The sequence below is a fragment of the Urocampus carinirostris genome, chromosome 6, assembly GCF_059441175.1.
Source record: "Urocampus carinirostris isolate Australia breed hairy pipefish chromosome 6, RoL_Ucar_1.0, whole genome shotgun sequence".
NCBI classification, from domain to species: Eukaryota; Metazoa; Chordata; class Actinopteri; order Syngnathiformes; family Syngnathidae; genus Urocampus; species Urocampus carinirostris.
The window spans coordinates 2,675,915-2,700,219 of record NC_142354.1 but is presented as its reverse complement, the minus strand read 5'-3'; the positions used below and the strand labels follow the sequence as shown (position 1 = coordinate 2,700,219).

The 24,305-nt window shown below is 39.7% G+C and overlaps 1 protein-coding gene across 4 annotated transcripts in view; it reads right to left on the bottom strand.

Annotated features, from left to right (window-relative positions):
• chd6 (chromodomain helicase DNA binding protein 6) overlaps positions 1-24,305 on the bottom strand; it is a 137,533-nt gene that overhangs the window by 105,222 nt on the left and 8,006 nt on the right. For 3 of the 4 annotated variants that reach the window (XM_088337463.1, XM_088337464.1, XM_088337467.1), the window contains exons 3-7: positions 10,794-10,859; positions 5,253-5,603; positions 2,536-2,734; positions 1,606-1,750; positions 1,392-1,539 (exon numbers count right to left, since the gene is read on the bottom strand). In XM_088337463.1, the coding sequence (XP_088193589.1) occupies positions 1,392-1,539; positions 1,606-1,750; positions 2,536-2,734; positions 5,253-5,603; positions 10,794-10,859 (909 nt within the window). The remainder of the gene's footprint in view (positions 1-1,391; positions 1,540-1,605; positions 1,751-2,535; positions 2,735-5,252; positions 5,604-10,793; positions 10,860-24,305) is intronic. The other variant, XM_088337466.1, reaches the window with a different exon arrangement.

The following is a 24,305-nucleotide window of genomic DNA, read 5'->3' as shown; positions in this document are numbered from 1 at the left end:
TGAATGTCTTCCACATTCCTGTGGTACAAGCTCTGTCTAGGCAATGCAGAACCCCTAGATGAGCCACCATAACAAACAAGAAGTTGACGAAATGAACAAAAAGCCGCCGTTGCGTCAATGTAGCAGCACAACACACTCACAGCTACGGCCTGTCTGGTGTGGGAGAGCATCCTCAACAAGAGGAGAAGTGCATTGCGCAAGCCCTAGCAGGCTGTTAAAAGAGGAGTCAGATAGAAACTTGGGAATGCGGCTACAACGAGACGCCAGCATCGTTTGAGTGCAACCCTGGGAAGGTGGGGGTAACGGACATGATGTGATGCAAATCAACACACTATTAGAGTAGGGTACCATGAGAAAGACCTTGGCGTAAAAGACAGCCTGCCAGACAATTGAGATTGCCGGGCAGGTACACAGCCCGCAGCCTATCTAGGCAGGGCACAGCCACCCTGATAAGATGGTTGGCCGGCTGAAACAGCCGCATGCTATCAAGGGCCCTGGTGAAAATATTTGTCCATAAAATGTGACATTTATGAGCCAGTTACCTACCTGACCACTAGGGGTGGACGATATGTTTGGTCTTTAAAGACTTTAACTAGATTGTGATCACAAAAAAAGTAATGATTTTACTACGTTCTTTTTCCAAAAATCTGAAGTGTCAAGTGCATTGCAAGGCGCTTTGGGAGTTCTATAGTGAGTGGTTGAAGCGCTATAGAAATACAGTCCATTTACCATTTATTCCTCCATTCTTTTCCTGTTGTCTGGGTTTTATTGCGTTTTCTTTTAAATGTCAGATTTGAATGTTGCCATGACAAATGGACAACATGCTTGTGTGATATATTCATTAATGAAGAACTTTATTTTGAGGTCTGCACTAAATTTTGAACAGTAAGGCCCTTTAGTTACCATGGTTTTAAACCAAAGAGAATTTACAGCATTATTGCAGTGTTTTGTCATGGGCGCAGGAACCTGTGTGAGGTGCCTGTTCACTGGTGTCCTTCATGGCGTAAGCCACTTTCCTCCAAATCAGATCAATGAATGGAAGCAACAAGCGTGGTTGAACAGCTTCATTTCAGCACTTCTTTTTTTTTTTTTGAAAGAAAAGTTTTTGGTAAGGCCCTTGCCACTTTAAATCAATATTGTTTGGTTGTACCAGGTGTATGAGCAACTTTAATGAGAATAAGCGGTGCAAAAAATGGATGGATGGAAGGATGGGTGCCCAGGGTAATCTGGAACCCGTAAGACTTGCACACACAGTTGCGTATTTGAGGTAGATTTGACACGAGAGCAAAATAGTCAGAAATCAGATCATTATTCCGTAGAAAAACCTCAAGAGTTTGATTTTGTTTTTTCAAAATTGTGATGGTTTTGCCTTATCGTACACCCATACTCACTGCATTGTCCATGGGATCTTGGCTTTCCTCTCCACCTGTGTTGATTGACAGCGAATTGGTGTCACTCTCAGCCTCTTCCGGGTGCGCCATTGTCTGCTTTCTCCTCTTGGCCTTTTTCTTCTTTTCCACCGGGCCAGAACCAGGATCCCTGGAGAAGCAAACTGAGTCAGCCATTGTCCATTTCAAAGATTTTTGTTTACTCAGATGTCACTACCTTGGTTTGCGACCCCTCTGCTTAGGTTCCGAGTGGGAGCTTGGTTTGAGGCTGGCTAGGTTGTAGGTTTTGGGGGTTGGGGACCTGACAGGTGGGGCAGAAGCAGGAGGGGTTGTGGCGGTAGGACAGGAAAGCGGTGTGACATCTGAACAAAATTTGAGAGCAAAAAACATATCAAAAGAACAGTACATTACGGTATATGATTATTCTCGACTTCTTGCAATATTTAAACCAATAGCAGATTTGTTTTAAAGTATCTACAGAAGAGGTTAGAAACCTCTGGCTCGTGAGCCATAAATGGCTCTTTTCATGAGTACATCTGGCTCGGAGATAAAATAGAACATGCGCATTTATTTACTGTATTGATAGATGCAGAGCCAATTATGGCATGTGCAAAGCTGAGACTGAATTATCTTCTCACAGAATTTGGTCCTGTGTATATAGGGCACAGTCTTGATTACAGTTTGCAGTCAATGTGTCAGACTAACACAGCCTGTTTTGACTGTAAATTATTACATAATCTTTTTTATGAAAGCTCATTAAACAATCGATGTTCATTGTTGAGACACTGTATGATGGAAAGCCAAAGAACAAACTGTAAACACCCAAAAGTTTTGACAAAGCACCCAGGAAGCTTCTGTTTTTACCTTCGGTTATGTCAATTGTCAATCAAAGCTGTTAAATTTCCATTTATTGTAACCTTGTATATGATGAACAGTGCAATCAAACAGTTCTCAATATGGCCTTATTTAAGTTATTGTATAAGAGATTTGGGGGAAGCCATATAAGAACAATATACAAACACAAATACTACAAATGAAAAGCTATTAGGATTGTGAAAAACACTGGGTGGAAAGAACATGAAAACAAATTTATTAAAAAAGTAAGCAAAATCATTGTTGGGATTCATGTGCGGCGACACACACGCACCTTGAGGAGGGGGCAAAGGGAGCAAGATTTTGATCTTAGGTTTCCTCCCACGTTTTCCAGGCACCTTAACAGGCAACTCTATGGGAACTGGCATGTCAGCAGTAGATTTACAGGTGTTTTTTCGCCTGGCGCCGTGCCTTAGCTCAGCATGGGTTTCTGGGGCAGCGTCCGACGTCCCCTCACTCCTGCGCTCTTTCCTCTGTTTGGATAGAAGCATTTATGAAAATTTATAATGTGACAAAGAGTGTGTAAATTTATTTACTTGGGTCTGCCGTAGCAAGTGTCTGGTTTAGATTGAGCCAAGTAGGGTTATACACAATACTTTTATAAAATTGCTTCACAAGATAAGATCCAAACATAAAAAGCATCAACAACTACTTGAAAAATAAATCAATCAGTCATATATTGATCTATAATTTGCAGTCACATTAAAAGGAGATGAATTATTTGACCCCCAGATGTATTGTATGAATTGAAGATCATGTTAAATATACGGCCAGTGGGCCGGATCTGGCCCGTTGGATTATTTAATCCAGCACGCCATAAATTTCAGAGTTTGTCAAAAAAAGAAGAAAGTCTCTAAGTAATTTCTATCAAAAATTACATTTTAAATAGATGCAAACTAAATGCTCTCTCTGACCGCTCGATAATCGTCCCCCCTGTTAATGGGTATAAATACTGTATCGCGTCGTGAGTTTGTTTAGGTGTAAAACCGCATTCACTCAACTGTTAAAACCAAACACATTCAATGCCAAACATGAAAATCTGTATCTCCCCATTTCTTTTTTTTTTGGGGGGGGGGGGGGGGCAGCCTTTTCGTTTTTTGGGAGTACCTGTAGCAGCAAGATGGCGGACAAATTATGTCTGCTCCCTCTAGGTCAGGTGTGTCCCAACGTTTCAGAAAGCGGACCATATTTGGTAAGCTGAAAATGTGTGGCATTCTTTGAACAGTGTAATAGATTCACCCTCAGTAAAAGATTTGCAGTGCTTGGCGATCAGCGTTGCGACCTTGTAGCTCGCCTTTGTACCATTTTCATTTAACGCGCAGGGTCTTGTGAAAATACGATGCTGAGCTGGTATAACAGCTTCCTGTTGGTTCACCTTTTCGCATCGTTCATTTCCAGTTAGCTTTTATTCCTCAGCATGTTTTGTCTGGCAGTGCCTCTTTATATTATATTCCTTAAAAATAGCCACAGTCTCTTGGCAAATTAGGCAGACACAGTTGTTTCAGATTTGGGTGAAAAAAATACTCCAATCTCCACTTGTCCTGCAAGCAGCAGGACAACTTTTCTTTTTTTAAATTACTGTCGCCATGTCTGAATTAGGGTGGGCTAAAAATCCTACAAAAAGCTAAGCGCGATGTGGTCAAAGGGCTACTCATTTGTTTTTTTTGTTTGTTTTTTGTTTTTTTTACAATTGTATTTTATACTGCAGGCAACATTACTTGCAGGCCACATATCATTATTTTATGTCAGAGTCTGTGGACATGTAAAAATGTGATGAAGCCGTTACATGCCCCTGTGCTGGACTTTGGACATGCCTACTCTAGATTATGTAAAATAAATACAAATTTATCGACCTATCAGTATTTTAAAACATGCAGAATTGTATCATATGAAAGGTAAAAACTTAAATAGTTCCCTGATACTTATTACAGTTAATAAAGTAGGGATTTCAACACAACTGACACCCCTTATCTTTTACCTAAACTAAAAACTAACAGTGCAGGAAATAAAATTGGGCTTAGTAGCAACTCGAATAAAGGTACATAAAAACGTAAATAGCTCTCTGATATTGTTTTACAATAAAAAAATAAAAATGTCATTACAACCAAGATGACTTAAAATTTCTTAAAACAAAAAGTGCAAAAATAAATTTCAACAGAGCTTGTGAATTGAAAAGTGTGAGTTCCTCTGTTTTAGAGCCAGATAATTGAACTGCGATGGTAACTCCGCCTTCAACTTTAGCAAGCTTTTTTCTATTCTCTCTCAATACTTCTCCTCAGGTTGCTTGTCCGATCAGAATAGGTAGGGTGGGTAGCGAGAAGAAAGGACGAGAGGAGGAGTAGGAGCAAAACAGAAAGGTTTGGTTGCACCTGAGCCTAAATAATAAACCTGTCGAATAAATAAAAATGAAGATACCGATATCATTCAAGTTTCCAAATATCAGTGCTGATAATCGTCCCCCCTGTTAATGGTTATAAATACTGTATCAAAATGCAATGTTATTGACGCACAGGTGAAGAAAACGAGAGACTGGTATACCTATGAGTATGCAGAACAAATTGCGCTATGCAAATCAGTTGTTTTGGCATTGTGAGTAAAATTAGTTGATAATGACATAAGTTCTAATGATTTATTTAATGTAATCCGCACCACTGGTGGTCTGGTGGTAAAGTTTTGGCAGCCTTATCGCCACAAGTTTCTTCCGCTTTTAAATACAGCTGCATACCATAAACCTCATAGTAAAGCACACCTATAAACATTATATGCATTTTTGATCTTATCCCCCTTATCCTAAGGTATATAAATCGCATCGTGTGCCTTGTAGTCCGGAAAATACAGCAAAATGAAAAAAAGAAATTAACTGAATAACATTTTCAAACTCAAGTGCTAAAAAAAGATTAACAAATTAAGTGTTTTGAAAAGCAAGTAGAAAAGTAGTTAAACAGTGGTGACCTTAATTGAAAGTACCGGATCAACAGTTGTCTCTCTCACCTTCTTTCCCTTCTTGACGAAGCCACTGATGTCACACTCCTTCTGCTCCCGTTTGTCCTTCTTGCGTTTCTTCCTCACCCTGCCGCCACCGCCATCGTCCTCCTTGCTCAGGGAAGAAGGGGGCCTCGGGGCTGAAACCGCTGCTACCACCAAGTTGGGGGCCTTACAGTGATTAGTAAGACCACCCACAGGGGCAAGGAGCCGGAGCTGGTCCTTGGAGCTCACCACAAGGTGTCCCCTAGGAATACCAGACAGCGAAGTCTGCGCATTGCTGTTCTGCTCCGATGACGCTGGTGAAACTGACGACACCTGACCACAAGGCTGCTCATGCTTCAGGAGGCTGCCTAACATCTGAATAAAAACAACAAGATCATTGAGATAAAAAGATAGATGTCACTAAACGTTTTGTGCCTCAACCCTAAAAAAACTGAAATGTGTATTATTGGCCCATCTAAATGATGTGACTTTTTCTCAAACACTGCTCTGAACATTAACAAAAGCAATATCAAACAGGGTGACTCAGTCAAAAATCTAGGTGTCACATTTTACCCTAATCTGTCCTTCCAGCCACACGTTAAGAATATTACTAGAACAGTATTTCTTCATCTTCGCAACATTGCAAAATTTTGCTCTAGTCTGTCTCAGTCTGATGCTAAAACTATATTCTATGTGTTTGTTACCCTCCGTCTCAATTACTGTAATGTTCTACTCTCGGTCTCTCTAGTCTAGCATCACGTGCCTGCAGTCAGTACAAAATGCTGCAGCAAGGCTCACACATTACTCTGATATTAGCTAACCTGCTTGGCTCCCTGTTAGCTTAAGATGTGGTTTTAAGGTTCTGCTGGAATTATACAAAATTATGCATGGACTTGCCGTGTCATTTCCTATGTATTTAATTTCCCCCTATGTTCCTGCTCAAACTTTCACTCGGAAAATGCTGGTCTACTAGTGTTTCTAAGAACCTAGAAGAGATCCGCAGGTTTGCAAGTTCTCTATTCAGGCTCCGTTGCTTTATAACGCTCTGTCTGCTGCGATTCAATCTAAAACCTCAGTGGAACTCTTTAAATCTAGTCTTAAAATACACTTATATTCTATATTCTAGTTTATAAATGTTTCATCCATTGCAGCCGGGTCATCCTGAAAGGGGGATTACCTCATGTGCGGTCCCTTCTAGAGGTTATTTTTCAATTTCCTCAAGCTGAGGATTTAGTTTTTCCTTGCCCTAATGTAGGTTTTTGATCAGGGGATGGTGTAATCATAGCCTGTAGTTTGTAATAATGTGTTAGTCTGTACATCCCTTTGAGACTTCTTGTGATTAAAAGCTATACAAATAAACATGACTTGACTTGACATTTTGCTTAGACCGTCCGAAAATCTAGCCATGAATTTATGTTGTGACGATCGCATTACAATGGAAAAAGTTCCTGGAACGCAATTATTTTTCTCGGTAAATAGTAACGCGTTATTAACCCTCTTACTCCCATTGGGGCGCCGGCGCCTGCGTTTGACTTAAACGTCACTGGTTTAACAAACGATGACAGGCTAGGGGCGGTAGTCCATCAAATCGATCACGACATCTGCCGTTAAACATGGAAATATATTGTGTTAATTTAATTGCAAAGGGTAAGACAACACCAAAGCAAGCAAGATTTTGTCCACAACCTTTAGGCAAGTGGTAAGATCTTACGTCCAAGAACTACTTGATCCAAATTTCAGCCTGGTCTGGCCTAAAAATGTTTATTACATTTGGGTCGAGCTTGTCTCTCGCTGAATTTTTAAAAAAATTTATTATCCACCCGTCATTGTTCTTCGGTTATACAGTCTTGATTAACTTGGATTTTGGTAAAAAAGCTTTATATGTGGCCCAGAACAGGGAACGTCATGTCCTCCTCACGGCCGCCACTACCTCACTCGCTTTCAGTGTTGAATGCTCCCCGAGTGGACCACGCTTGGCAACTGTTGGCCCAAATCCACCTTTCCCAAAATTAAACTTTATCAGCTCTCTGCAACCTTTTATAGTAAATAGATTTAGATTTCAACACCAACAACATCTTTAATTTAAACCAAAAACAGTGCAATAAAAAAGAATTAGGCTTAGCAGCAACTTGTATAAAAGGTACACAAAGACCTAAATAGCTTCCTAAAACATTTTACAGTAAATTTGAATTTCAACAACTAACATGACTAAACATCCACTCAAACCAAAATCCGACAGACCAAGCAAAAAAAATGTCCTGGCAGTAACTGTAGATTGGCTCAGGAGGTAAAGTGCTCGTCTTAGGATCAAGAGGTCGCAAGTTCGATTCTCTCAGTGTTATATGTCGAAGTGTCCTTGGGCAAGACACTTAATCCCTAATGCCTTCGATAGCAGGTAGTTTCCTTGCACGGCTGACACTGCACATTGTAAAGCACTTTGGGAGGTCTTCATTGACTTGAAAAGTGCTATTTAAAATGCAGACCATCCAAAATGGAAGCCTACATAAAAATTAGTTCCCGATTTTTTTTTCAATAAATAAATACAAATTTCATTATAGCCTACATGACTTAAATTAATTTAAAACAAAAAGTGCACCGAAATTTCAACAGATCTCGTGAATTGGAAAGCGTGGGCACTCTTGTTTTATTGCCAGTTTGACAAACTCATGTTATGGTAACGGCTAATCAGTAAGCCTTCCCCTTTGGTGTGTTTTTTATGCTTTCAATCAAAAGACACATGTTTCATTGACAAACTAATGTTATGATAGGAGCTAGAGGTACCAGTGGTCAACCGATTATTTGCAGCGGTATAAAGGAATTTGGCGGATATTAGTATCAACCTTTTTATTCATTCAAGGGGCCGGTTAAATCTACTGGACTGTCTCAGAAAATTATAATATTGTGATAAAGTTCTTTATTTTCTGTAATGCAATTAAAAAAACAAAAATGTCATACATTCTGGATTCATTACACATCAACTGAACTATTTCAAGCCTTTTATTATTTGAATATTGCTGATTTTGGCTTACAGCTGAAAAAAACTCAAAAATCCTATCTCAAAATATTAGAATACTTCCTCAGACCAAGTAAAAAAATAATTTTATAACAGCAAAACTAAAACAAACATTTGAAAATGTCCATTGATGCACTCAGTACTTGGTTGGGAATCCTTTTGCACGGATTACTGCATCAATCCTGCGTGGCATGGAGGCAATCAGCCTGTGGCATTGCTGAGGTGTTATTGATGCCCAGGATGCTTCGATAGCGGCCTTCAGCTCATTTGCATTTGTAGGTCTGGTGTCTTTCATCTTCTTCTTAACTATACCCCACAAATTCTCGATGGGGTTCAGGTCAGGGTAATTAGCAGGCCAATCAAGGACAGTGATGCCATGGTCAGTGCACCAGTTACTGGTGGTTTTGGCACTGTGGGCAGGTGCCAGATCCTGCTGGAAAATGAAATCCTCATCTCCATAGAGCTTTTCAGCAGATGGAAGCATGTAGTGCTCTAAAATCTCTTGGTACACAGTTGCATTTACTCTGGACTTGATGAAACACAGTGGACCAACACCAGCAGCTGACATGGCTCCCCAAACCATTGCTGACTGTGGGAACTTCACACTGGATTTCAAGCAACTTGGATTTTGCTCCTCTCCAGCCTTTCTCCAGACTCTGGCGCCTTTACTTCCAAATGAAATGCAAAACTTGCTTTCGTCTGAAAAGAGGACTTTGGACCACTCTGCAACTGTCCAATGCTTCTTCTCCATAGCCCAAGTCAGACGCTTCTTCCGTTGTCTTGAGTTCAGAAGTGGCTTGACCATGGGAATACGGCTATTGTAGCCAATTTCCCGGACACGTCTGTGAACTGTGGCTTTTGATACCTGGACTCCGGCTTCAGCCCACTGTCTTTGAAGCTCCCCCAAATTCTGGAAGCGGCTCTTCTTCACAATTTTGTTAAGGCTGCGGTCATCTCTCTTGGTTGTGCAGCGTTTCCGGCCACATTTTTCCCTTCCAACAGACTTTTTGTGGATATGCTTTGAAACTGCACTCTGTGAACAGCCTGCTCTTTGAGAAATTTCTTTTTGTGTCTTACCCTACTGATGGAGGGTATCAATGATGGTCCTGTGGACAGCAGTCAGATCAGCAGTCTTCCCCATACTTGTGATTTAGTTTACTGAACCAAGCTGAGTGTTTTTAAGGCTCAGGAAACCCTCGCAAGGTGTTTCGAGTTAATTAGATGATTCAGGTGATTAGTTGAATAGCCTACTTGTATATTTTTTCATGATATTCTAATATTTTGAGATAGGATTTTTGAGTTTTCTTAAGCTGTAAGCCAAATTCAGCAATATTAAAATAATAAAAGGCTTGAAATAGTTCAGTTGATGTGTAATGAATCCAGAATGTATGACATTTTGGTTTTTTTAATTGCATTACAGAAAATAAAGAACTTTATCACAATATTCTAATTTTCTGAGACAGTCCAGTATGTAAAACCTGGTTAAAGAAGCAGGAGATAGCTTTGCTTGAATCTAAGCCATTTGCTCAACTCGCACTTGTTTTAAATTAATTCAAGCCATGTTGGTGGTATTGACATTTCATTTATTTATTTATTGTAAACAAATAATAAAATCAGGGAGCAATTTAAGCTTTCATGTGCCTTTATGCGAGTTGCTGCTCAACCTAATTTGATTTTCTGCACTGTTAGTTTTTGGTTTAAGCAAAGATAAGTATTGTTAGTTGTGTTGAAATTCTAATTAATTGTAAAAAGTTTCGAGGAGCAATTTATTTTCTATGTACTTAAATATCAGTTACTGCAAAGCCTAATTTGTTTCCTGCACTGTTTTTTTTTTTGTTTAAGTGAAGGATTATTCATGTTAATTGTGTTGAAATTCTAATTAATTTACTGTCAAATGTTTCAGGAGCACTATCAAAGTTTAATTAGAATGTATAATCAGCGTCTTTGTTTCTTTTTGCATTATTAATCATTTCTTACGCTAATTTTTAAGCTTTTATAGCAAAGTTCCTAGAATAGGTCATCGGCCTCCTCTTAATACGAATGATTGGTATCGGTATCTGCCCTGAAAAACCCATATCCCTCAATCCCTTCTTTTTATGGTATGTCCTAATTACACGCACACTTCTACCACAGACTTTTAAAAATCTCCATATTATCAGTGGTCTTAACTGACAGGCATGTCGGAATTCAGGAGTTAGTGAAGTACACTTTATTTACTCCATTGCTCTAAAGGTATTCTTCCTGCTCCAGTGGCTCTGCCCACAGTCGCTTATCCAATCAGAAGGCGTGGGTTGGGAGACTTGTGGGACGGAAAGCAGGGAGAAAAAGGTTCAGTTGTATCCGAGCCTAAATAATCACCCAATCGATTAAGTAAAAATTCTGTGACCAACATCCGCCAAATTTCTAAAAACTGATAATCAGTCCGTTGATAATCGGGGGACCTCTACTGTAAATTGACTTTTGTGGAAACCATGCAACCCAGGAACAGCAACAATGATTTATGGTCATTTTTATTCCTGTAATATATGAAATAAGATTTATTTTTGACGCACTTTAAGTGTTGTGTGGCCTGGAATTGGCTCCAGCCCTCTAGCCAACTTCGGCAATGGCAGCTCGCTCTGAAACACAGACACACAACCTGTAAGTGAGCCACATGTTTACGTGACTTATTGACAAGTACCCACACTACCAACTCAACTTTTGTTTTCCATTATTTTAAATGAAAGTGAAGGGGTTCAAGGAAGCTTTTTTTTCTCTTTATACTTCTTCCAGAAATAGAGGGACAATTTGAAAGGACTTATCCATGTTTCACGCTTAGGAGTTGGGGAAATTTCCTTTGCTATTCTTGAATGTATCAGGATTTTGACATGAACAAATCTGAATTGTTTTATAAATGTCCAAATTTCAATTATCAAATTATGTTAAATAAAACAAAAACAAACTCGGATAATTTAGGGGGAACTAGGAATTCATATCAATTATCTGCGCGGACACATGAAGCAGGCATATGCATTGGCTCTAGCCTATGCAAACACACAGCTTCTTATTCAAATGCAGATGTGTCAAAGTGGTTCACTTTTTGCAATAGCGACTGCGGAAGACAATGAAACAAATGTGAATTTATATACCAGCTTTGTCAAATTAAAATATAACCCCACTGAGGATTTCTGAGTGAAGGCCTGCCAAACTGAAGGAAGTTTAAGAGAGCAAAAACAAGTAGTCCATAAACAAGAAACAAAATAGAACAAACCTGACAGAGATATTTACATGGGATAGCACAGACTCAACCAGACATGACAATAAACCAACTAGAAATGAAAGTAAACTAGGAACTAAATACACACTTACAAGATAAACAGAAGAACCAAGAACAATCTAAACAAGGTCAGAAGAGATTATTGGCGAACACAAAGACATACTACGGAACATAAAACTATGGCTGGTTATTTGCACCAGTATTAAAACTGAATATTGGTATAAAAAAGGAAGTGAAACTGGTAAAATGTGAAAATACTGGAATTCATTTTGAAAGAGCTTGTACATGAGCGCTCAATGTGTTATGTTTCTGTATCCACTTATAATGCACAAAAAGATCTCAAAAGAAAATCTGAATCCAAAATAATACAAATAACAGAGTTAAACACTGCGTTTAACCTTTCTGAATTCTCCATAATATGAGTAACACATAAATGGGAAATGTATTGCTGACCGAGCTAGACACCAACGTGACTCGCGAGCCGGCGCTGTTGAGAGGACGATGAGAGGACGATACTGAGTAGGGGCCCTGCACCAGACTGCTGCCGTTATCCCCGTTGTGCCTGACGACCCCTGCGCGTTGGGTGTCGGACGTCACCTGGGGAACCCCCGTGACAGATGTCTGCGCTCAACTGCTGCCCTTATTCCCGTAACGACGAGTTCTGGACATCAGCCGGGCGGCCCCGTGACAGAGGCCTGTGCCTGACTGCCGGCGTTGTACGATCGCTTCAGACGTCCCTGGCGTGACAAGTTCCAGACGTCAGTCGGGTGGCCCAATGACAAATGTCCGCGTTCAACTGCCGCCCTTCCTCCCTTAACGATGAATTCTGCACATCGGCCGGGCGGCCCTGTGACAGAGGCCCGTGCCTGACTGCCGCCGTTTCCCTACTGTACCTTTTCAGACACCCTGGCATGACAAGTTCCGGACATCCGTCGGGCGGCCCAATGACGGATGTCCGCACTCGACAGCCGCCTTTATTCCCGTAGCGACAGGTTTTGGGGGTCACCAGGGTGGCCCAGTGACAGAGGCCCGTGCCAGATTGCCACACTTATCCCCGCTGCACCTGACGCCACTGCTGTGACGGATCACGGATGTCAACCAGGCGACCCATTTAAGGAAGTCCACACCCAACTGCCGCTGTTACCCGTCGCTTCAGACGCCACTGCCGCGTCGGGTTTCAGCCGGACGACACTAAGACAGAGGTGCACGGCCGATTGCGGCCATTATCCCCACCTAACGTTCAAGATAAATACTGTTTTGAAGACATAAATTGTACATTTATACACTTGTGTGTATATATATATATATATATATATATATATATATATATAACCTGTGCAAATATTCAATATTTTAACACATTTAAAGTCGATTGTCGCACGTGTAGAGCCGTGGCAATACTGACTGCTTAAAGGGCTCAGTTCAAAATATATAGGACACAATTATGACTCCAGTTTACAGCCAAGGTGCCACACCAAAAGACCCTGTTTTTGCTGAATGTACTTCACAACATGGATGTCATATTTGTTTTGTTTACTGTTCTGCTCCAATGTGTCTCTTCTTGGTTTACATGGATAAAAAAAATTACCTGATTTTATTTTATTATTTATTTGGCTTTCCCTTAAAATAGACAGATCTTTTTAATGGATTTGTGTCTCTACTGATCCAGCACAGAGCCTAAATGGTTTTAGGGTGCATTTGTATTTACTTTCCATACAAATCTGCATTATGTTCAATAAAGGATCGATTATCATTTTCTACATCATTAAATCAATGTCATGGTAAATTTAAGAAAGATTTTATAACTCAACGATTATTCCACCAATCGTTTCAACAGTTGTTGACTAATCGACTTTTAAAATAGTCCTTAGTTGCAGCATAGTTGCCAGCCATTCACAGGGCACACATAAACATACATTGATTCAAACACACATCCACACATAGGGTCGATTTAGAGTCACCAATAAACCTGGCATATGGGAGGAAAATCAGAGTGCCTGGAGAAAACCCACTCAGGCAAGGGGATAACATGCAAACTCTGCCCAGGGTATCAATCTGAAGACTCTTATTAGGGAATGGAGATATGAATAAACGTGTGCTACAGGCTCAAAAAATGCTTCTTCCCCGGGGCCATCAATACTTTAAACAAACTCACACAAATGTGAAAACATTCTTGCATCTTGCAACAATTTTGGGTTTATTTCTGTTATTGTTTTTGGCAAATGAAACTGTAAAAAAATCTATACTATTGCAAGAAAATATGAATATATGTATATATACCTTGTGAATTACATTGTTGTTCTTTTTTTAAATTGATGCTGCTAACTGTCATAGCACTTTTTAATTGCTCTCTAGTTACAATGCACTCTTCTCACTGCATTAGTATTATTATTATTATCATTATCATTCTAACAACTTGGGCCAGTTTTTCTAAGCACTATGCTGTAATCATTATTTTTTCCTATTAATACTGATAATCTTTTATCTTTTTACTCTTTAAAGTCTCTATATTACATGTTTTACCCTGAAATACGATGTATGTCTTGCATACAATGTTTCACAACGTCAGTATCAATAACATAAAAGACAATTCTAATTTTAATTCTAATACCATTTGGCGCAGGCAGTTAAAAAGTGCATGTCTTGGTAATTCAACGATTTTTACAGTTATCACTTCCAATATCCAGACTAGAGCATTTCATTTCGATCCGTTGTTTGTTACAATAGAAAATGTAAACATAGCGTCCAATTGATAGACAAAAACAGCAGCTGTTAAATGTGTCGCATCAGCGTCTGGCTTGCACATCCAAAGTACTTCACTGTGGTTGTTTCCATGGCAACAGCTCAGGAGTAACTCTTTAGCATATTTTCAAGGTATTCCACAATTTACCTTTTTTATGAGGTTTTGAAGTTTTTTTTCCTGTCGTGTTTTAGTGGAAGGCCTTGGAATCAGTATCATACAAAAAAAAGGAGGGGCATCTGGGCAGTTGCCATGGATACTCTCTGTTCTCAGAAGTGTAGCATGGAAGGACAGACCAAAACTCGTGGCTGCCATGACAACAGCTTCTGTTGCTGCCAATGCATCCTGCCCGTTTGATGGACACGTTTGTGACGCACCATCAAAAATAACTTCCATCAATTACCTGCATCGCTTAGCTTTACTCGGATTGCAGGGGTGCTGGAGCCCATCCCAGCTGTCTTCAGGTAGTGGGCAATGGACACGTTGAAACGATTGCCAGACAGTTGCAGGGCACACAGAGGCAGACAACCATTCAAACACTCCCTTATACCTAGGGACAATTTGGAATCACCAATTCACCTGACATGAATGTTTTTGGAGGGTGTGAGGAAACCGGAATGTCTGGAGGAAACCCACACAGGCACGGGGAGAACATGACAACTCTGCACAGGAGGGCTGGTAGCTAGATTCGAAACCATGACCTCAGAACTGTGCCGCAGACGCGTTAACCACTCATCCACTGTGCTGCCTCGAAAATAACTTCCATAGGGGAAATCCACACAGATTTAATTCATGTCAAAGTAATGGTCAATTTTCAGATATTAACAATATGTAGAAACTACTCTTTAAGGCAAGTGGTTTATAAAGTGTGATCCACCGAACCCCCACTCCTTGAAAAAGGTCATTCCAGGAGTCAGCGACACAATGTCTGAGAAAGTGATAATGAAATCTTTTTCTGAAGAAAACAATGCTTTTTTTCTTCTGTCTCGCTATATCTCACATCCTATCTATCTTATTTTAAAGCCCAGCACAGATGAATGATTCAGCCAGCGCCATGGCCCAGCCCTACAGTGCCGAGAGCTTAGCTAAGAGAGAGAAAAAGAAGAGAGAGAGGAGACACATGGCACAAGAGGCAGCAGTGGACTTGACTTCCATTGTGGTTGGTACTGCAGATATCGTTTTGAAGTGTCAACTGGAACGTGATTGAGGAGGTGAAGTAAAATAGAAGACTGGTCATTGAACCTTTTAGTGGCAGGGGTTAGAACTGTTGTCAAAACTCTCTGAATCAGCCGTGGACTACCATGTTCCTTTAGTTACTACGTACAAGTGTGAGGGGGTATTTGATGTGAAGACAAAGAAAATTAAATTGTCTGGTAGCCAATTATGATATAAGAATTACCCTTTTCAGAGTTGAAACACATTTTTTTTAATTGTGGAAAAATAAAATATAATAGCATATGAGTAGCTAAAATCGAGTATCTCTTTGTAGCAGAATGACATAGCTGTGTCCAGCACTACATTATTGGCCAAAGTAAAGGGTGGGGATCCGGGAGCTTTTTAAATGACTCAATGGGCTTTAGGCATGGGTTGACTTTGTGAACCACTGTGTAAGGCAAAGGGTAGAAAAGCTACTTTAACAGTACTGGGTTTGGTGAGTGGTTAAATTAACAGAAAAAAACAACAGAGTCAAAATTAATTTTAACAAAAGCCATCAATGCAATGAATAATGTATAAGACAATAGACAACAGTTAAATTGATTAAATAAATTACAGTAAAATATTTCTCTTAACTCTTAAGTGGTTAAAAGTGTTGAATGAGAAATCGAATGTTTGGTCATTCTTGGTCTTTTAACCGTTTTATTTCTCTTTCAGTTTGACAAACGATCATCTACTCTAATTTTGATTGATAACCTTAATATTTACCGCAATATTCACATTTATAAGCACTGATACGGTTTTAGAATCAACCTAAATCGGTTTTGTGTTCGTAATTCAAGTCACAAAATAATAATTTTCATGGACAATTCAAATGAATGACAAGAAGGTGAATCAAATAATTAAGAAGGACAAGAAGGTTATTCAAATTAGCAAAATATACACAAATCTGATGTTTTCCAATTCAGGAAATCCCAGATCCATGAGTATCACTAGCTTTTCAAAGTTCATGCGTCCACAGTCAAGATCAAAAGAATATTCCAATTCCTACCGTGACTTTGCAGAGCTTTATTTTGAAAATTCTTCTTGATGTGGATTCTTGGTCTGGGGTAGCTCCCCACTCGGATCACCGAGATTTCGCCGGCGACGTTAATCAGGCATGCTTAAAGGACTGTACTTCCAAAATTCATTCAATACGTGGACTGTGCAACCAGGGGAAAAAAAACTGGACCGAGTGTACAGTAACATAAAAAATGCGTACCGAGCTGCCCCCCTAACCCCACCTAGCTGGATCCGACCATCTCCGTCTGTCCCTCACCCCCTTATATACCCCCCCTTCGGAGAAAACAAAGCCTGCAACAAGGACGATACTTTTCTTTGTTCCTTTATCTTCTTTATTTTCTTCTATCCGCACTATAAAATGTGAGACCGGAGTGCCACGTCCAATTTTGTTGTCACAATATGTTCAACCCATTTTGTAACAATGACAATAAAGGTATATTTTATTCTATTCTATTCTATGATTCCTGCATTGGCTCAGGGCCCATTCGCTTATCCAATCAGAAGGCGAGGGGTTGGTAGAGTCAGAGAAAGAGAGAGAGAAAAGAGGGAGAAAGAGGCTCGGCTACATCTGAACCTAAATAATCGGCCCATTGAATATAAAAATAGAAAATATAAAAATGCTGATACCGATATGTTTCTCATTCCCAAATATCGATGCCAATAATGGGCCTGCCGGATTATTGATTGACCTCTAGCTTTCACGGTGCATAATTATCTGCATCATCAAACACGATATCTTGGGGATACTTCATACTGCATAACAACAGTGAAATCGGGTGACATTGAGGACAGAGGTGTAATGAGTTTTTTTTGATTGTACAAACAGGTAGGACCGACAAAATTTACAGAATCGTTGTTCATGTCGATGTTAGGATTAGGGCTGCATCTATCGTGTTAATACTTAAGCTAGATAATTAGGTAGATTATTTTTTTTTTCATCGATGATTTACATTTTTAAAAACCACTTTAATTTCCTTTCAAATATTGAAGTTTTGGACAAAAATAAAATAGCGCACAAAACAACCGAATATGCTATAATATAAAAAAATAAAACATTCCAAGTGTTTATCAAAATGCCTAACAAAAACAAAATATTTACGATACCTTAATAAGTGCAAAAGAAAGCGAGTGCAGGGACTTTGTCGGATGTCTTCTTATTATACTTTGAATGTTTTTATCCAGAACTTTGAGTTACATGTTGTTGCCTGAAATATACTAAATACATTTGTTGCAAAGTATTAAGGATTGATAATCAGAATATATAACAGAGCAAAACTTTAAAATTAAGTTTATTATAAATCTACTTATAAGATTCATTGCATGTATATGACATCGCTGTTTTCCATCTGTCATCAGTATGTACCTGTGTTTACTCATCTTAATTCATGCAATATTTGCGTTGCGTCGTCTGCTACAAGCCACGTGAACTCCTCTTTCCACAATGCTTTTGATGTACGTTTATGTTTTGGAGCGTCATAGATTTTGTTAGCTTCTTTTGAATCTTTCTTCAGGGGCTGAGGTTTTGGCTTGATTCCTAGTAAGGATATGTCAGTGTGCAGTTTCCTGATGCGTGAGAAGATAAGCAGGACATTGTAGTTCAGCCTTTGAGCGTATTTATTCCTCAACAGCGAGCAAACAAGAACACGGCTCCATTCAATACAACATGGCAATCAACAGTTGGCAAAATGAAAAATGGTGCGTGCGTAATGACATCACACAATAGAAAACGTCTTACTGCAATACCACGAGTAAGAGCGCTATTAAATTGACAAATCTTAGCAATTCCTAACCACTTATCAATTTTCTTGTGTTCTCTCTGCGTCTACTTTGGAAAATGACATAGAAATGCACGACCTTATAACGTTCGGGAAAGTCAGGAAGCACAGTTATTTGATGCAGGCTTCTGACTGGCTGCAGAGTATGCAAATTAACAAACGAACCAAAATTCCGAAATTTCCACACGAACCGAAATTCCGAAATTTCCAAAATCAACGAAGATTTCGAAATCGGAATAAAACGTTTTATTTGTAAAAAAATATATTTATTATAATTTTTAAAAAACGAAATATATATTTTTTTCCTTGAAAAAGTTGTCGGCCACCCGGGCAGAGACGTTTTGTAAGTTGTACGCCCGACGTAAAAGATGCACGCCCCGGGCATCCTGGCAGACGTTATTTCAGACACTGCATTTAGGTTTGGTGTGTCACAGACCCGTTTTTATGTAGCCTCCCTTTATACTGGTTGCTGCTAAGCCAAATGGTATTTCCTGCATTTTTAGTTTTTGGTTGAAGTGAAAGATTTGTCATGTTAGTTGAGTTAAAATTTATTTACTATTAAATGTTTCAGACAGCTATTCAAGTTTTATTTAAATTCATAACAAATATTCTTTGTTCCTTCTTGCAGTAGTGAAAAAATTCTTAGGCTGATATTTAAGCGTTTACAGCAAAGGAATATCGGCTTCATATATCGGTTAACGCCTCCTCTTGATACTAATAATCTGTATCAGCTCTCAAAAACCCATATTGGGCGATCCTTTCACAAGCAATTAAGGTCACTCTAGAGGTGAATGACCCTGACAAATGCCACCTAAAAATGGTTTAGCATCTAAACACGAGTGATGCTCTAATGGTGCACAGCCATTCTAGTTCAGTGAACATTCTACCTGTCCGCCCATTAACTTGTAGCTACAACCCCAAGTAAAAAATATGGTATCACCAGTCTTGGACAAGCCCTCAATAAGACATTTTATTCTGTAGAAAAAAACTCTTGCTCCATGAAAGTAACATTTACTGACCATTGCAAGGTTTCTTCTTAATTTATTTTTGTGTTTCTGAATACCAGTTTGTTGCACTTTGGAATAACCTTACAATTGTTTCATGTTTGAGATCTGAGTTATTGTTACAGAATAAAATGTCTGAGTGAAGGCTTGCCCAAGACTGGTGATTCCATACTTTTTTCTAGGGGTTGTATATCTTTTATTTAGCCTTATAAACATGTGACTTTGACACCACTGCTTAAAACGATTCTTTTGGCCAGTTTTGTGTGGGAACAGCAAAAAAACCTATAAGGTTTACAACTCTGGGATAGTTAACCCCCCCAAAAAAATTGTCAGGTCTTCGAGAATCTATGAGAAAACCGACTCATACAATCAGATGTGTTGATAAGATGTTATTCTTCTATCTGTGGTGGACTTTGCAGAGATTTTTATTATTTAAGCCATTGGTGAAAGGTCAAAATTGCACTATTTCCAGTAGATGTAAAGGTAATTTTATCACATCAGTATCACCCTAAGGCAGGCATGTCCAACGTCCAGCCCGAGAGCCAGGTACGGTCCTGGCTCTGTCATAAACTTAATAATATGTGGCCCGCAAATAATGTTGAACGCACTATAAAATACATTTGTACAAAAGAAAATCACCATTTGACCAGATGATAGCAGAACCACCTTGCCCTTGGCTTTCTGTGAGAGTTTTATCCCACACAATTTTCGACTTAGCGACTGTAAATAAAAAAAAAAGAAAGTTGACTGTGAGGGCCGCCGCTTTCAGGACAAGTGGAATTTGAAGTATTTTTTTTTTTTTACCAAAATCCGAAACAACTGCTTCTGCCTAATTTGCCAAGGTACTGTGGCTGTTTTCAAAGAATATAATGACAAGAGGCACTGGGAGACAAAACACACTGACAAAAAGCTGACTGGAAAAGAACGCAGTTAAAAGGTGTAGCAACCAGAACCTGTTTTAAAGGCACAGCAGTGCTTTTTCACGAGACCTTGAGAATTAAATGAAAATGCTCCAAAAGCAGGCTATGAGGTCACGACGCTACTCGCCAAGCACTGCAGAACTTTTACGGAGTGTAAATTTAAAAAAGACTGCTCAAAGAAAGCCAGGCTGAATAGTCGGCCCTCACACATTTCAGCTTACCAAATCCAGTTCGCATTCTGAAAAGTTTGCACACCGCTGCCATAAGGGTTACTGCCAAGCTCTAAATGCAGGTGTTCTATTTATTTGCTCTGGGGTCTCCCTTTTATGGCTGCAATCAATAAACTCTAAAGAAGCAAAATTTGTTGACAAAGCAGCATGTTTGTATGGACTTTCAGGACATATGCACGATTAGTGAATTAACGGACTGTTTTCTTAATGACGCTGACTGGGTGAGAGAAGGAAAAAATGTTGGCGCGAAAAGACGTGTGAAGTGTCACTTTACAGCATGCAATTCATCAATATTTTGTTTTTAGAAATTAAGTTTGAAATGACTCCTAGCCACCTCCCACTAGGGGGATATGGCTGTGGTATACAGTGCATCCGGAAAGTATTCACAGCGCTTCACTTTTTCCACATTTTGTTATGTTACAGCCTCATTCCAAATTGTATTAATTTAATCTCTTATCTCAAAATTCTACACAAAATACTCCATTACGACAATGTAAAAAAGTTTTTTTTTACTTTTTTTGAATTTATTAAAAATGGAAAACTAAGAAATCACATTTACATAAGTATTCACAGCCTTTGCCATGAAGCTCAAAATTAAGCTCAGGTGCATCTTTTTTCCACTGATCATCCTTTCGATCTTTCTACAGCTTAATTGGAGTTCACCTGCAGTAAATTCAGTTGATTGGACATGATTTGGAAAGGCACACACCTGTCTATATAAGGTCCCACAGTTGAGTGTGCATGTCAGAGCACATACACCAAGCATGAAGTCAAAAGAACTGTCTGTAGACCTGCGAGACAAGATTGTCTTGAGGCACAAATCTGGGGAAGGATACAGAAAAAATTCTGCTGCTTTGAAGGTCCCAATGAGCACAGTGGCATCCATTATTCGTAAATGGAAGACATTTGGAACCACCAGGACTCTTCCTAGAGCTGGCCGGCCTTCTAAACTGAGCGATCGGGGAAGAAGGGCCTTAGTCAGGGAGGTGACCAAGAACCCGATGGTCACTCTGTCAGAGCTCCAGCGTTCCTCTGTGGAGAGAGGAGAGCCTTCCAGAAGGACAACCATCTCTGCAGCAATTCACCAATCAGGCCTGTATGGTAGAGTGGCCAGACGAAAGCCGCTCCTTAGTAAAAGGAACATGGAAGCCCGTCTGGAATTTGCCAAAAAGCACCTGAATGACTCTCAGACCATGAGAAACAAAATTGTCTGGTCTGATGAGACAAAGATTGAACTCTTTGGTGTGAATGCCAGGTGCCATGTTTGGAGGAAACCAGGCACTGCTCATCACCAGGCCAATACCATCCCTACAGTGAAGCATGGTGGTGGCAGCATCATGCTGTGGGGAGGTTTTTAAGCAGCAGGAACTGGCAGACTAGTCAGGATAGAAGGAAAACTGAATGCAGCAATATATAGAGATATCCTGGATGAAAACCTGCTCCAGAGCGCTCTTGACCTCAGGCTGGGGCGAAGGTTCATTTTTTAGCAGGACAACGACCCAAAGCACACAGCCAAGATCTCAAAAGATTGGCTTCAGAACCACTCCGTGAATGTCCTGAAGTGGCCCAGCCAGAGTCCAGACTTGAATCCGATCGAACATCTCTGGAGAGATATGAAAATGGCTGTGCACAAACGTCTCCCATCCAAACTGATTGAGCTTGAGACTTATTGCAAAGAAGAATGGGCAAAACTGCCTAAAGATAGGTGTGCTAAAGTTGTGGGATCATATTCAAAAAGACTTGAGGCTGTATTTGCTGCCAAAGGTGGATCAACAAAGTATTAAGCAAAGGCTGTGAATACTTATGTAAATGTGATTTCTTAGTTTTCTATTTTTAATATATTCAAAAAAAGTAAAAAAAAAAAAAAAAAAAAAAACGTTTTCACATTGTCATAATGGAGTATTTTGTGTAGAATTTTGAGATAAGAGATTAAATTAATACAATTTGGAATGAGGCTGTAACATAACCAAATGTGCAAAAAGTGAAGCGCTGTGAATACTTTCCGGATGCACTGTGTATATATATATATATATATATATATATATATATATATATATATAATTTTGGGGACAACATATTTACATACAAACATGTTTTATGAGAGCTGAGTTTCATGCCAATCAAGTGGCGTCTGGAGTTTTTCCCCAATATGCTTGGCTAAGGAAGCTTAAGTACAATTGAAACAACCGCACTTAATCCATTTAGATACAGACTGGGACCATCTCAAAAAACAAATCTTGGATTCTGCATTCAGACCTGCAGAGAAGCTTAGGTCTGAATGCACTCCAAAACAGGGGTCAGCAACCTGCGGCCTTTCAGCGCCGCCCTTGTGACTTCCTGCAACTTTTGCAAAAATCATTTGAAACGGATAAAGAACAGGGAGAAAAATATATATTTTCAAATATGGGTGCTGTAGTAGGACAAACACAAAGTCATTCATTCTTTTTTTCAAGGCTATAAAAGACGTTAAGTGAGTAGAGTCAGTGTCTCCCATAAAATTTTGTGAGACCCTGGTGGGTGGACAGTCTACTAGGGTCTGAACATGCTGACCCAGAAATTTCTTCTGTACATATTAAAACGAAACGCATGGATATGGTGCATCTTTAGAGCAAAAAGAAGACGTTAGCGCTATGATAAATATGTGCCCTTGAAAACTATTGAATCATAAATACAGTAGTTATGAAAGGCAATGACACAGCAAAGAAGTCGCACCCACAATCCATGGTACACGAGACAGGAGTTTAATGCAAAAAAATCTGCTCCTCTCAAATGAGACTTGTTCCAATTCCGTTACTGTACTATTCTAAGGTATTTATATTGGCGAGTATATGGACAAAATCACCGGTGTGAGTCTCATCTCATCTCATCACCTACACCGCTTATCCTCAGTAGGGTCGCGGGGGTGCTGGAGCCCATCCCAGCAATCATCGGGCGGTGGGCAGGGGACATCCTGAACTGGTTGCCAGCCAATCGCAGGGCACACGGGGACAGACAACTCACTCGCTCAGTCACACCTAGAGACAATTCGGACCGGCCAATTCACCTGAAATGCATGTCTTTGGAATGTGGGAGGAAACCGGAGTGCCCGGCGGAAACCCACGCAAGCACGGGGAGAACATACAAACTCCGCACAGTAAGGCCGGGAGCTGGATTTGAACCCACGCAGGAGGTTCCCACGACCTCAGAACTGTGCCGCACACGCGCTAACCACTACACACCAAGGTCTTTGCAATCATAAAGAATGAGAAATTGAAGTTATTATTACTTTCGCAGTTAAATATATGTTTAAAATATATATTTTTTGGGGGGGGATAATACAAGTATAAGACTCTGGCAGGACCAACTAAACCCTGGTGTAACAGAGTTGAAATTTTATTGTTTTAAAAAATTTTTTAATTCTCACAAAATCTGTGTTTTTGTTGCATTACTGTTAAAATTCCGGTACTCCATTCATTTAAGCCATGAGCATGTGCGACTGTCTTTTTCGTTTGGCATTTTATGGGCTCCTGCGCTTGCCGCACCTTCAGCTCAATAACATCGTGCTGAAGATGATTGCAGTCGTGCACAGACGCCCTGACTTTTGTATTGTTTGGTTTACTGAATGCAGGCAATAAACCAAGTGACTGTGAACCCTTGCGTCGCGCATGATTGAGGGTCGTTACACTGGTGCTGTGACCACAACTGGATCATCTAAATCAGCTCCGTGAGAAGATCACCTTCCTATAGTATGGGAAACACAGAATTTTCATGCACGAATCTCTTATTTTGATTATTTACTTATTTTTTTTCGCGACCCCAGTCATGTTTTCTTTTTTTAGTCTGTTAGGGCTCTTTCAACATTGTCAGTTGCTTGTCCCTGTCCTGAACGATTAAACATATGCAAAGCTTTTAATTAATTCTTTTTTTGGAACTGTTTCGGAAC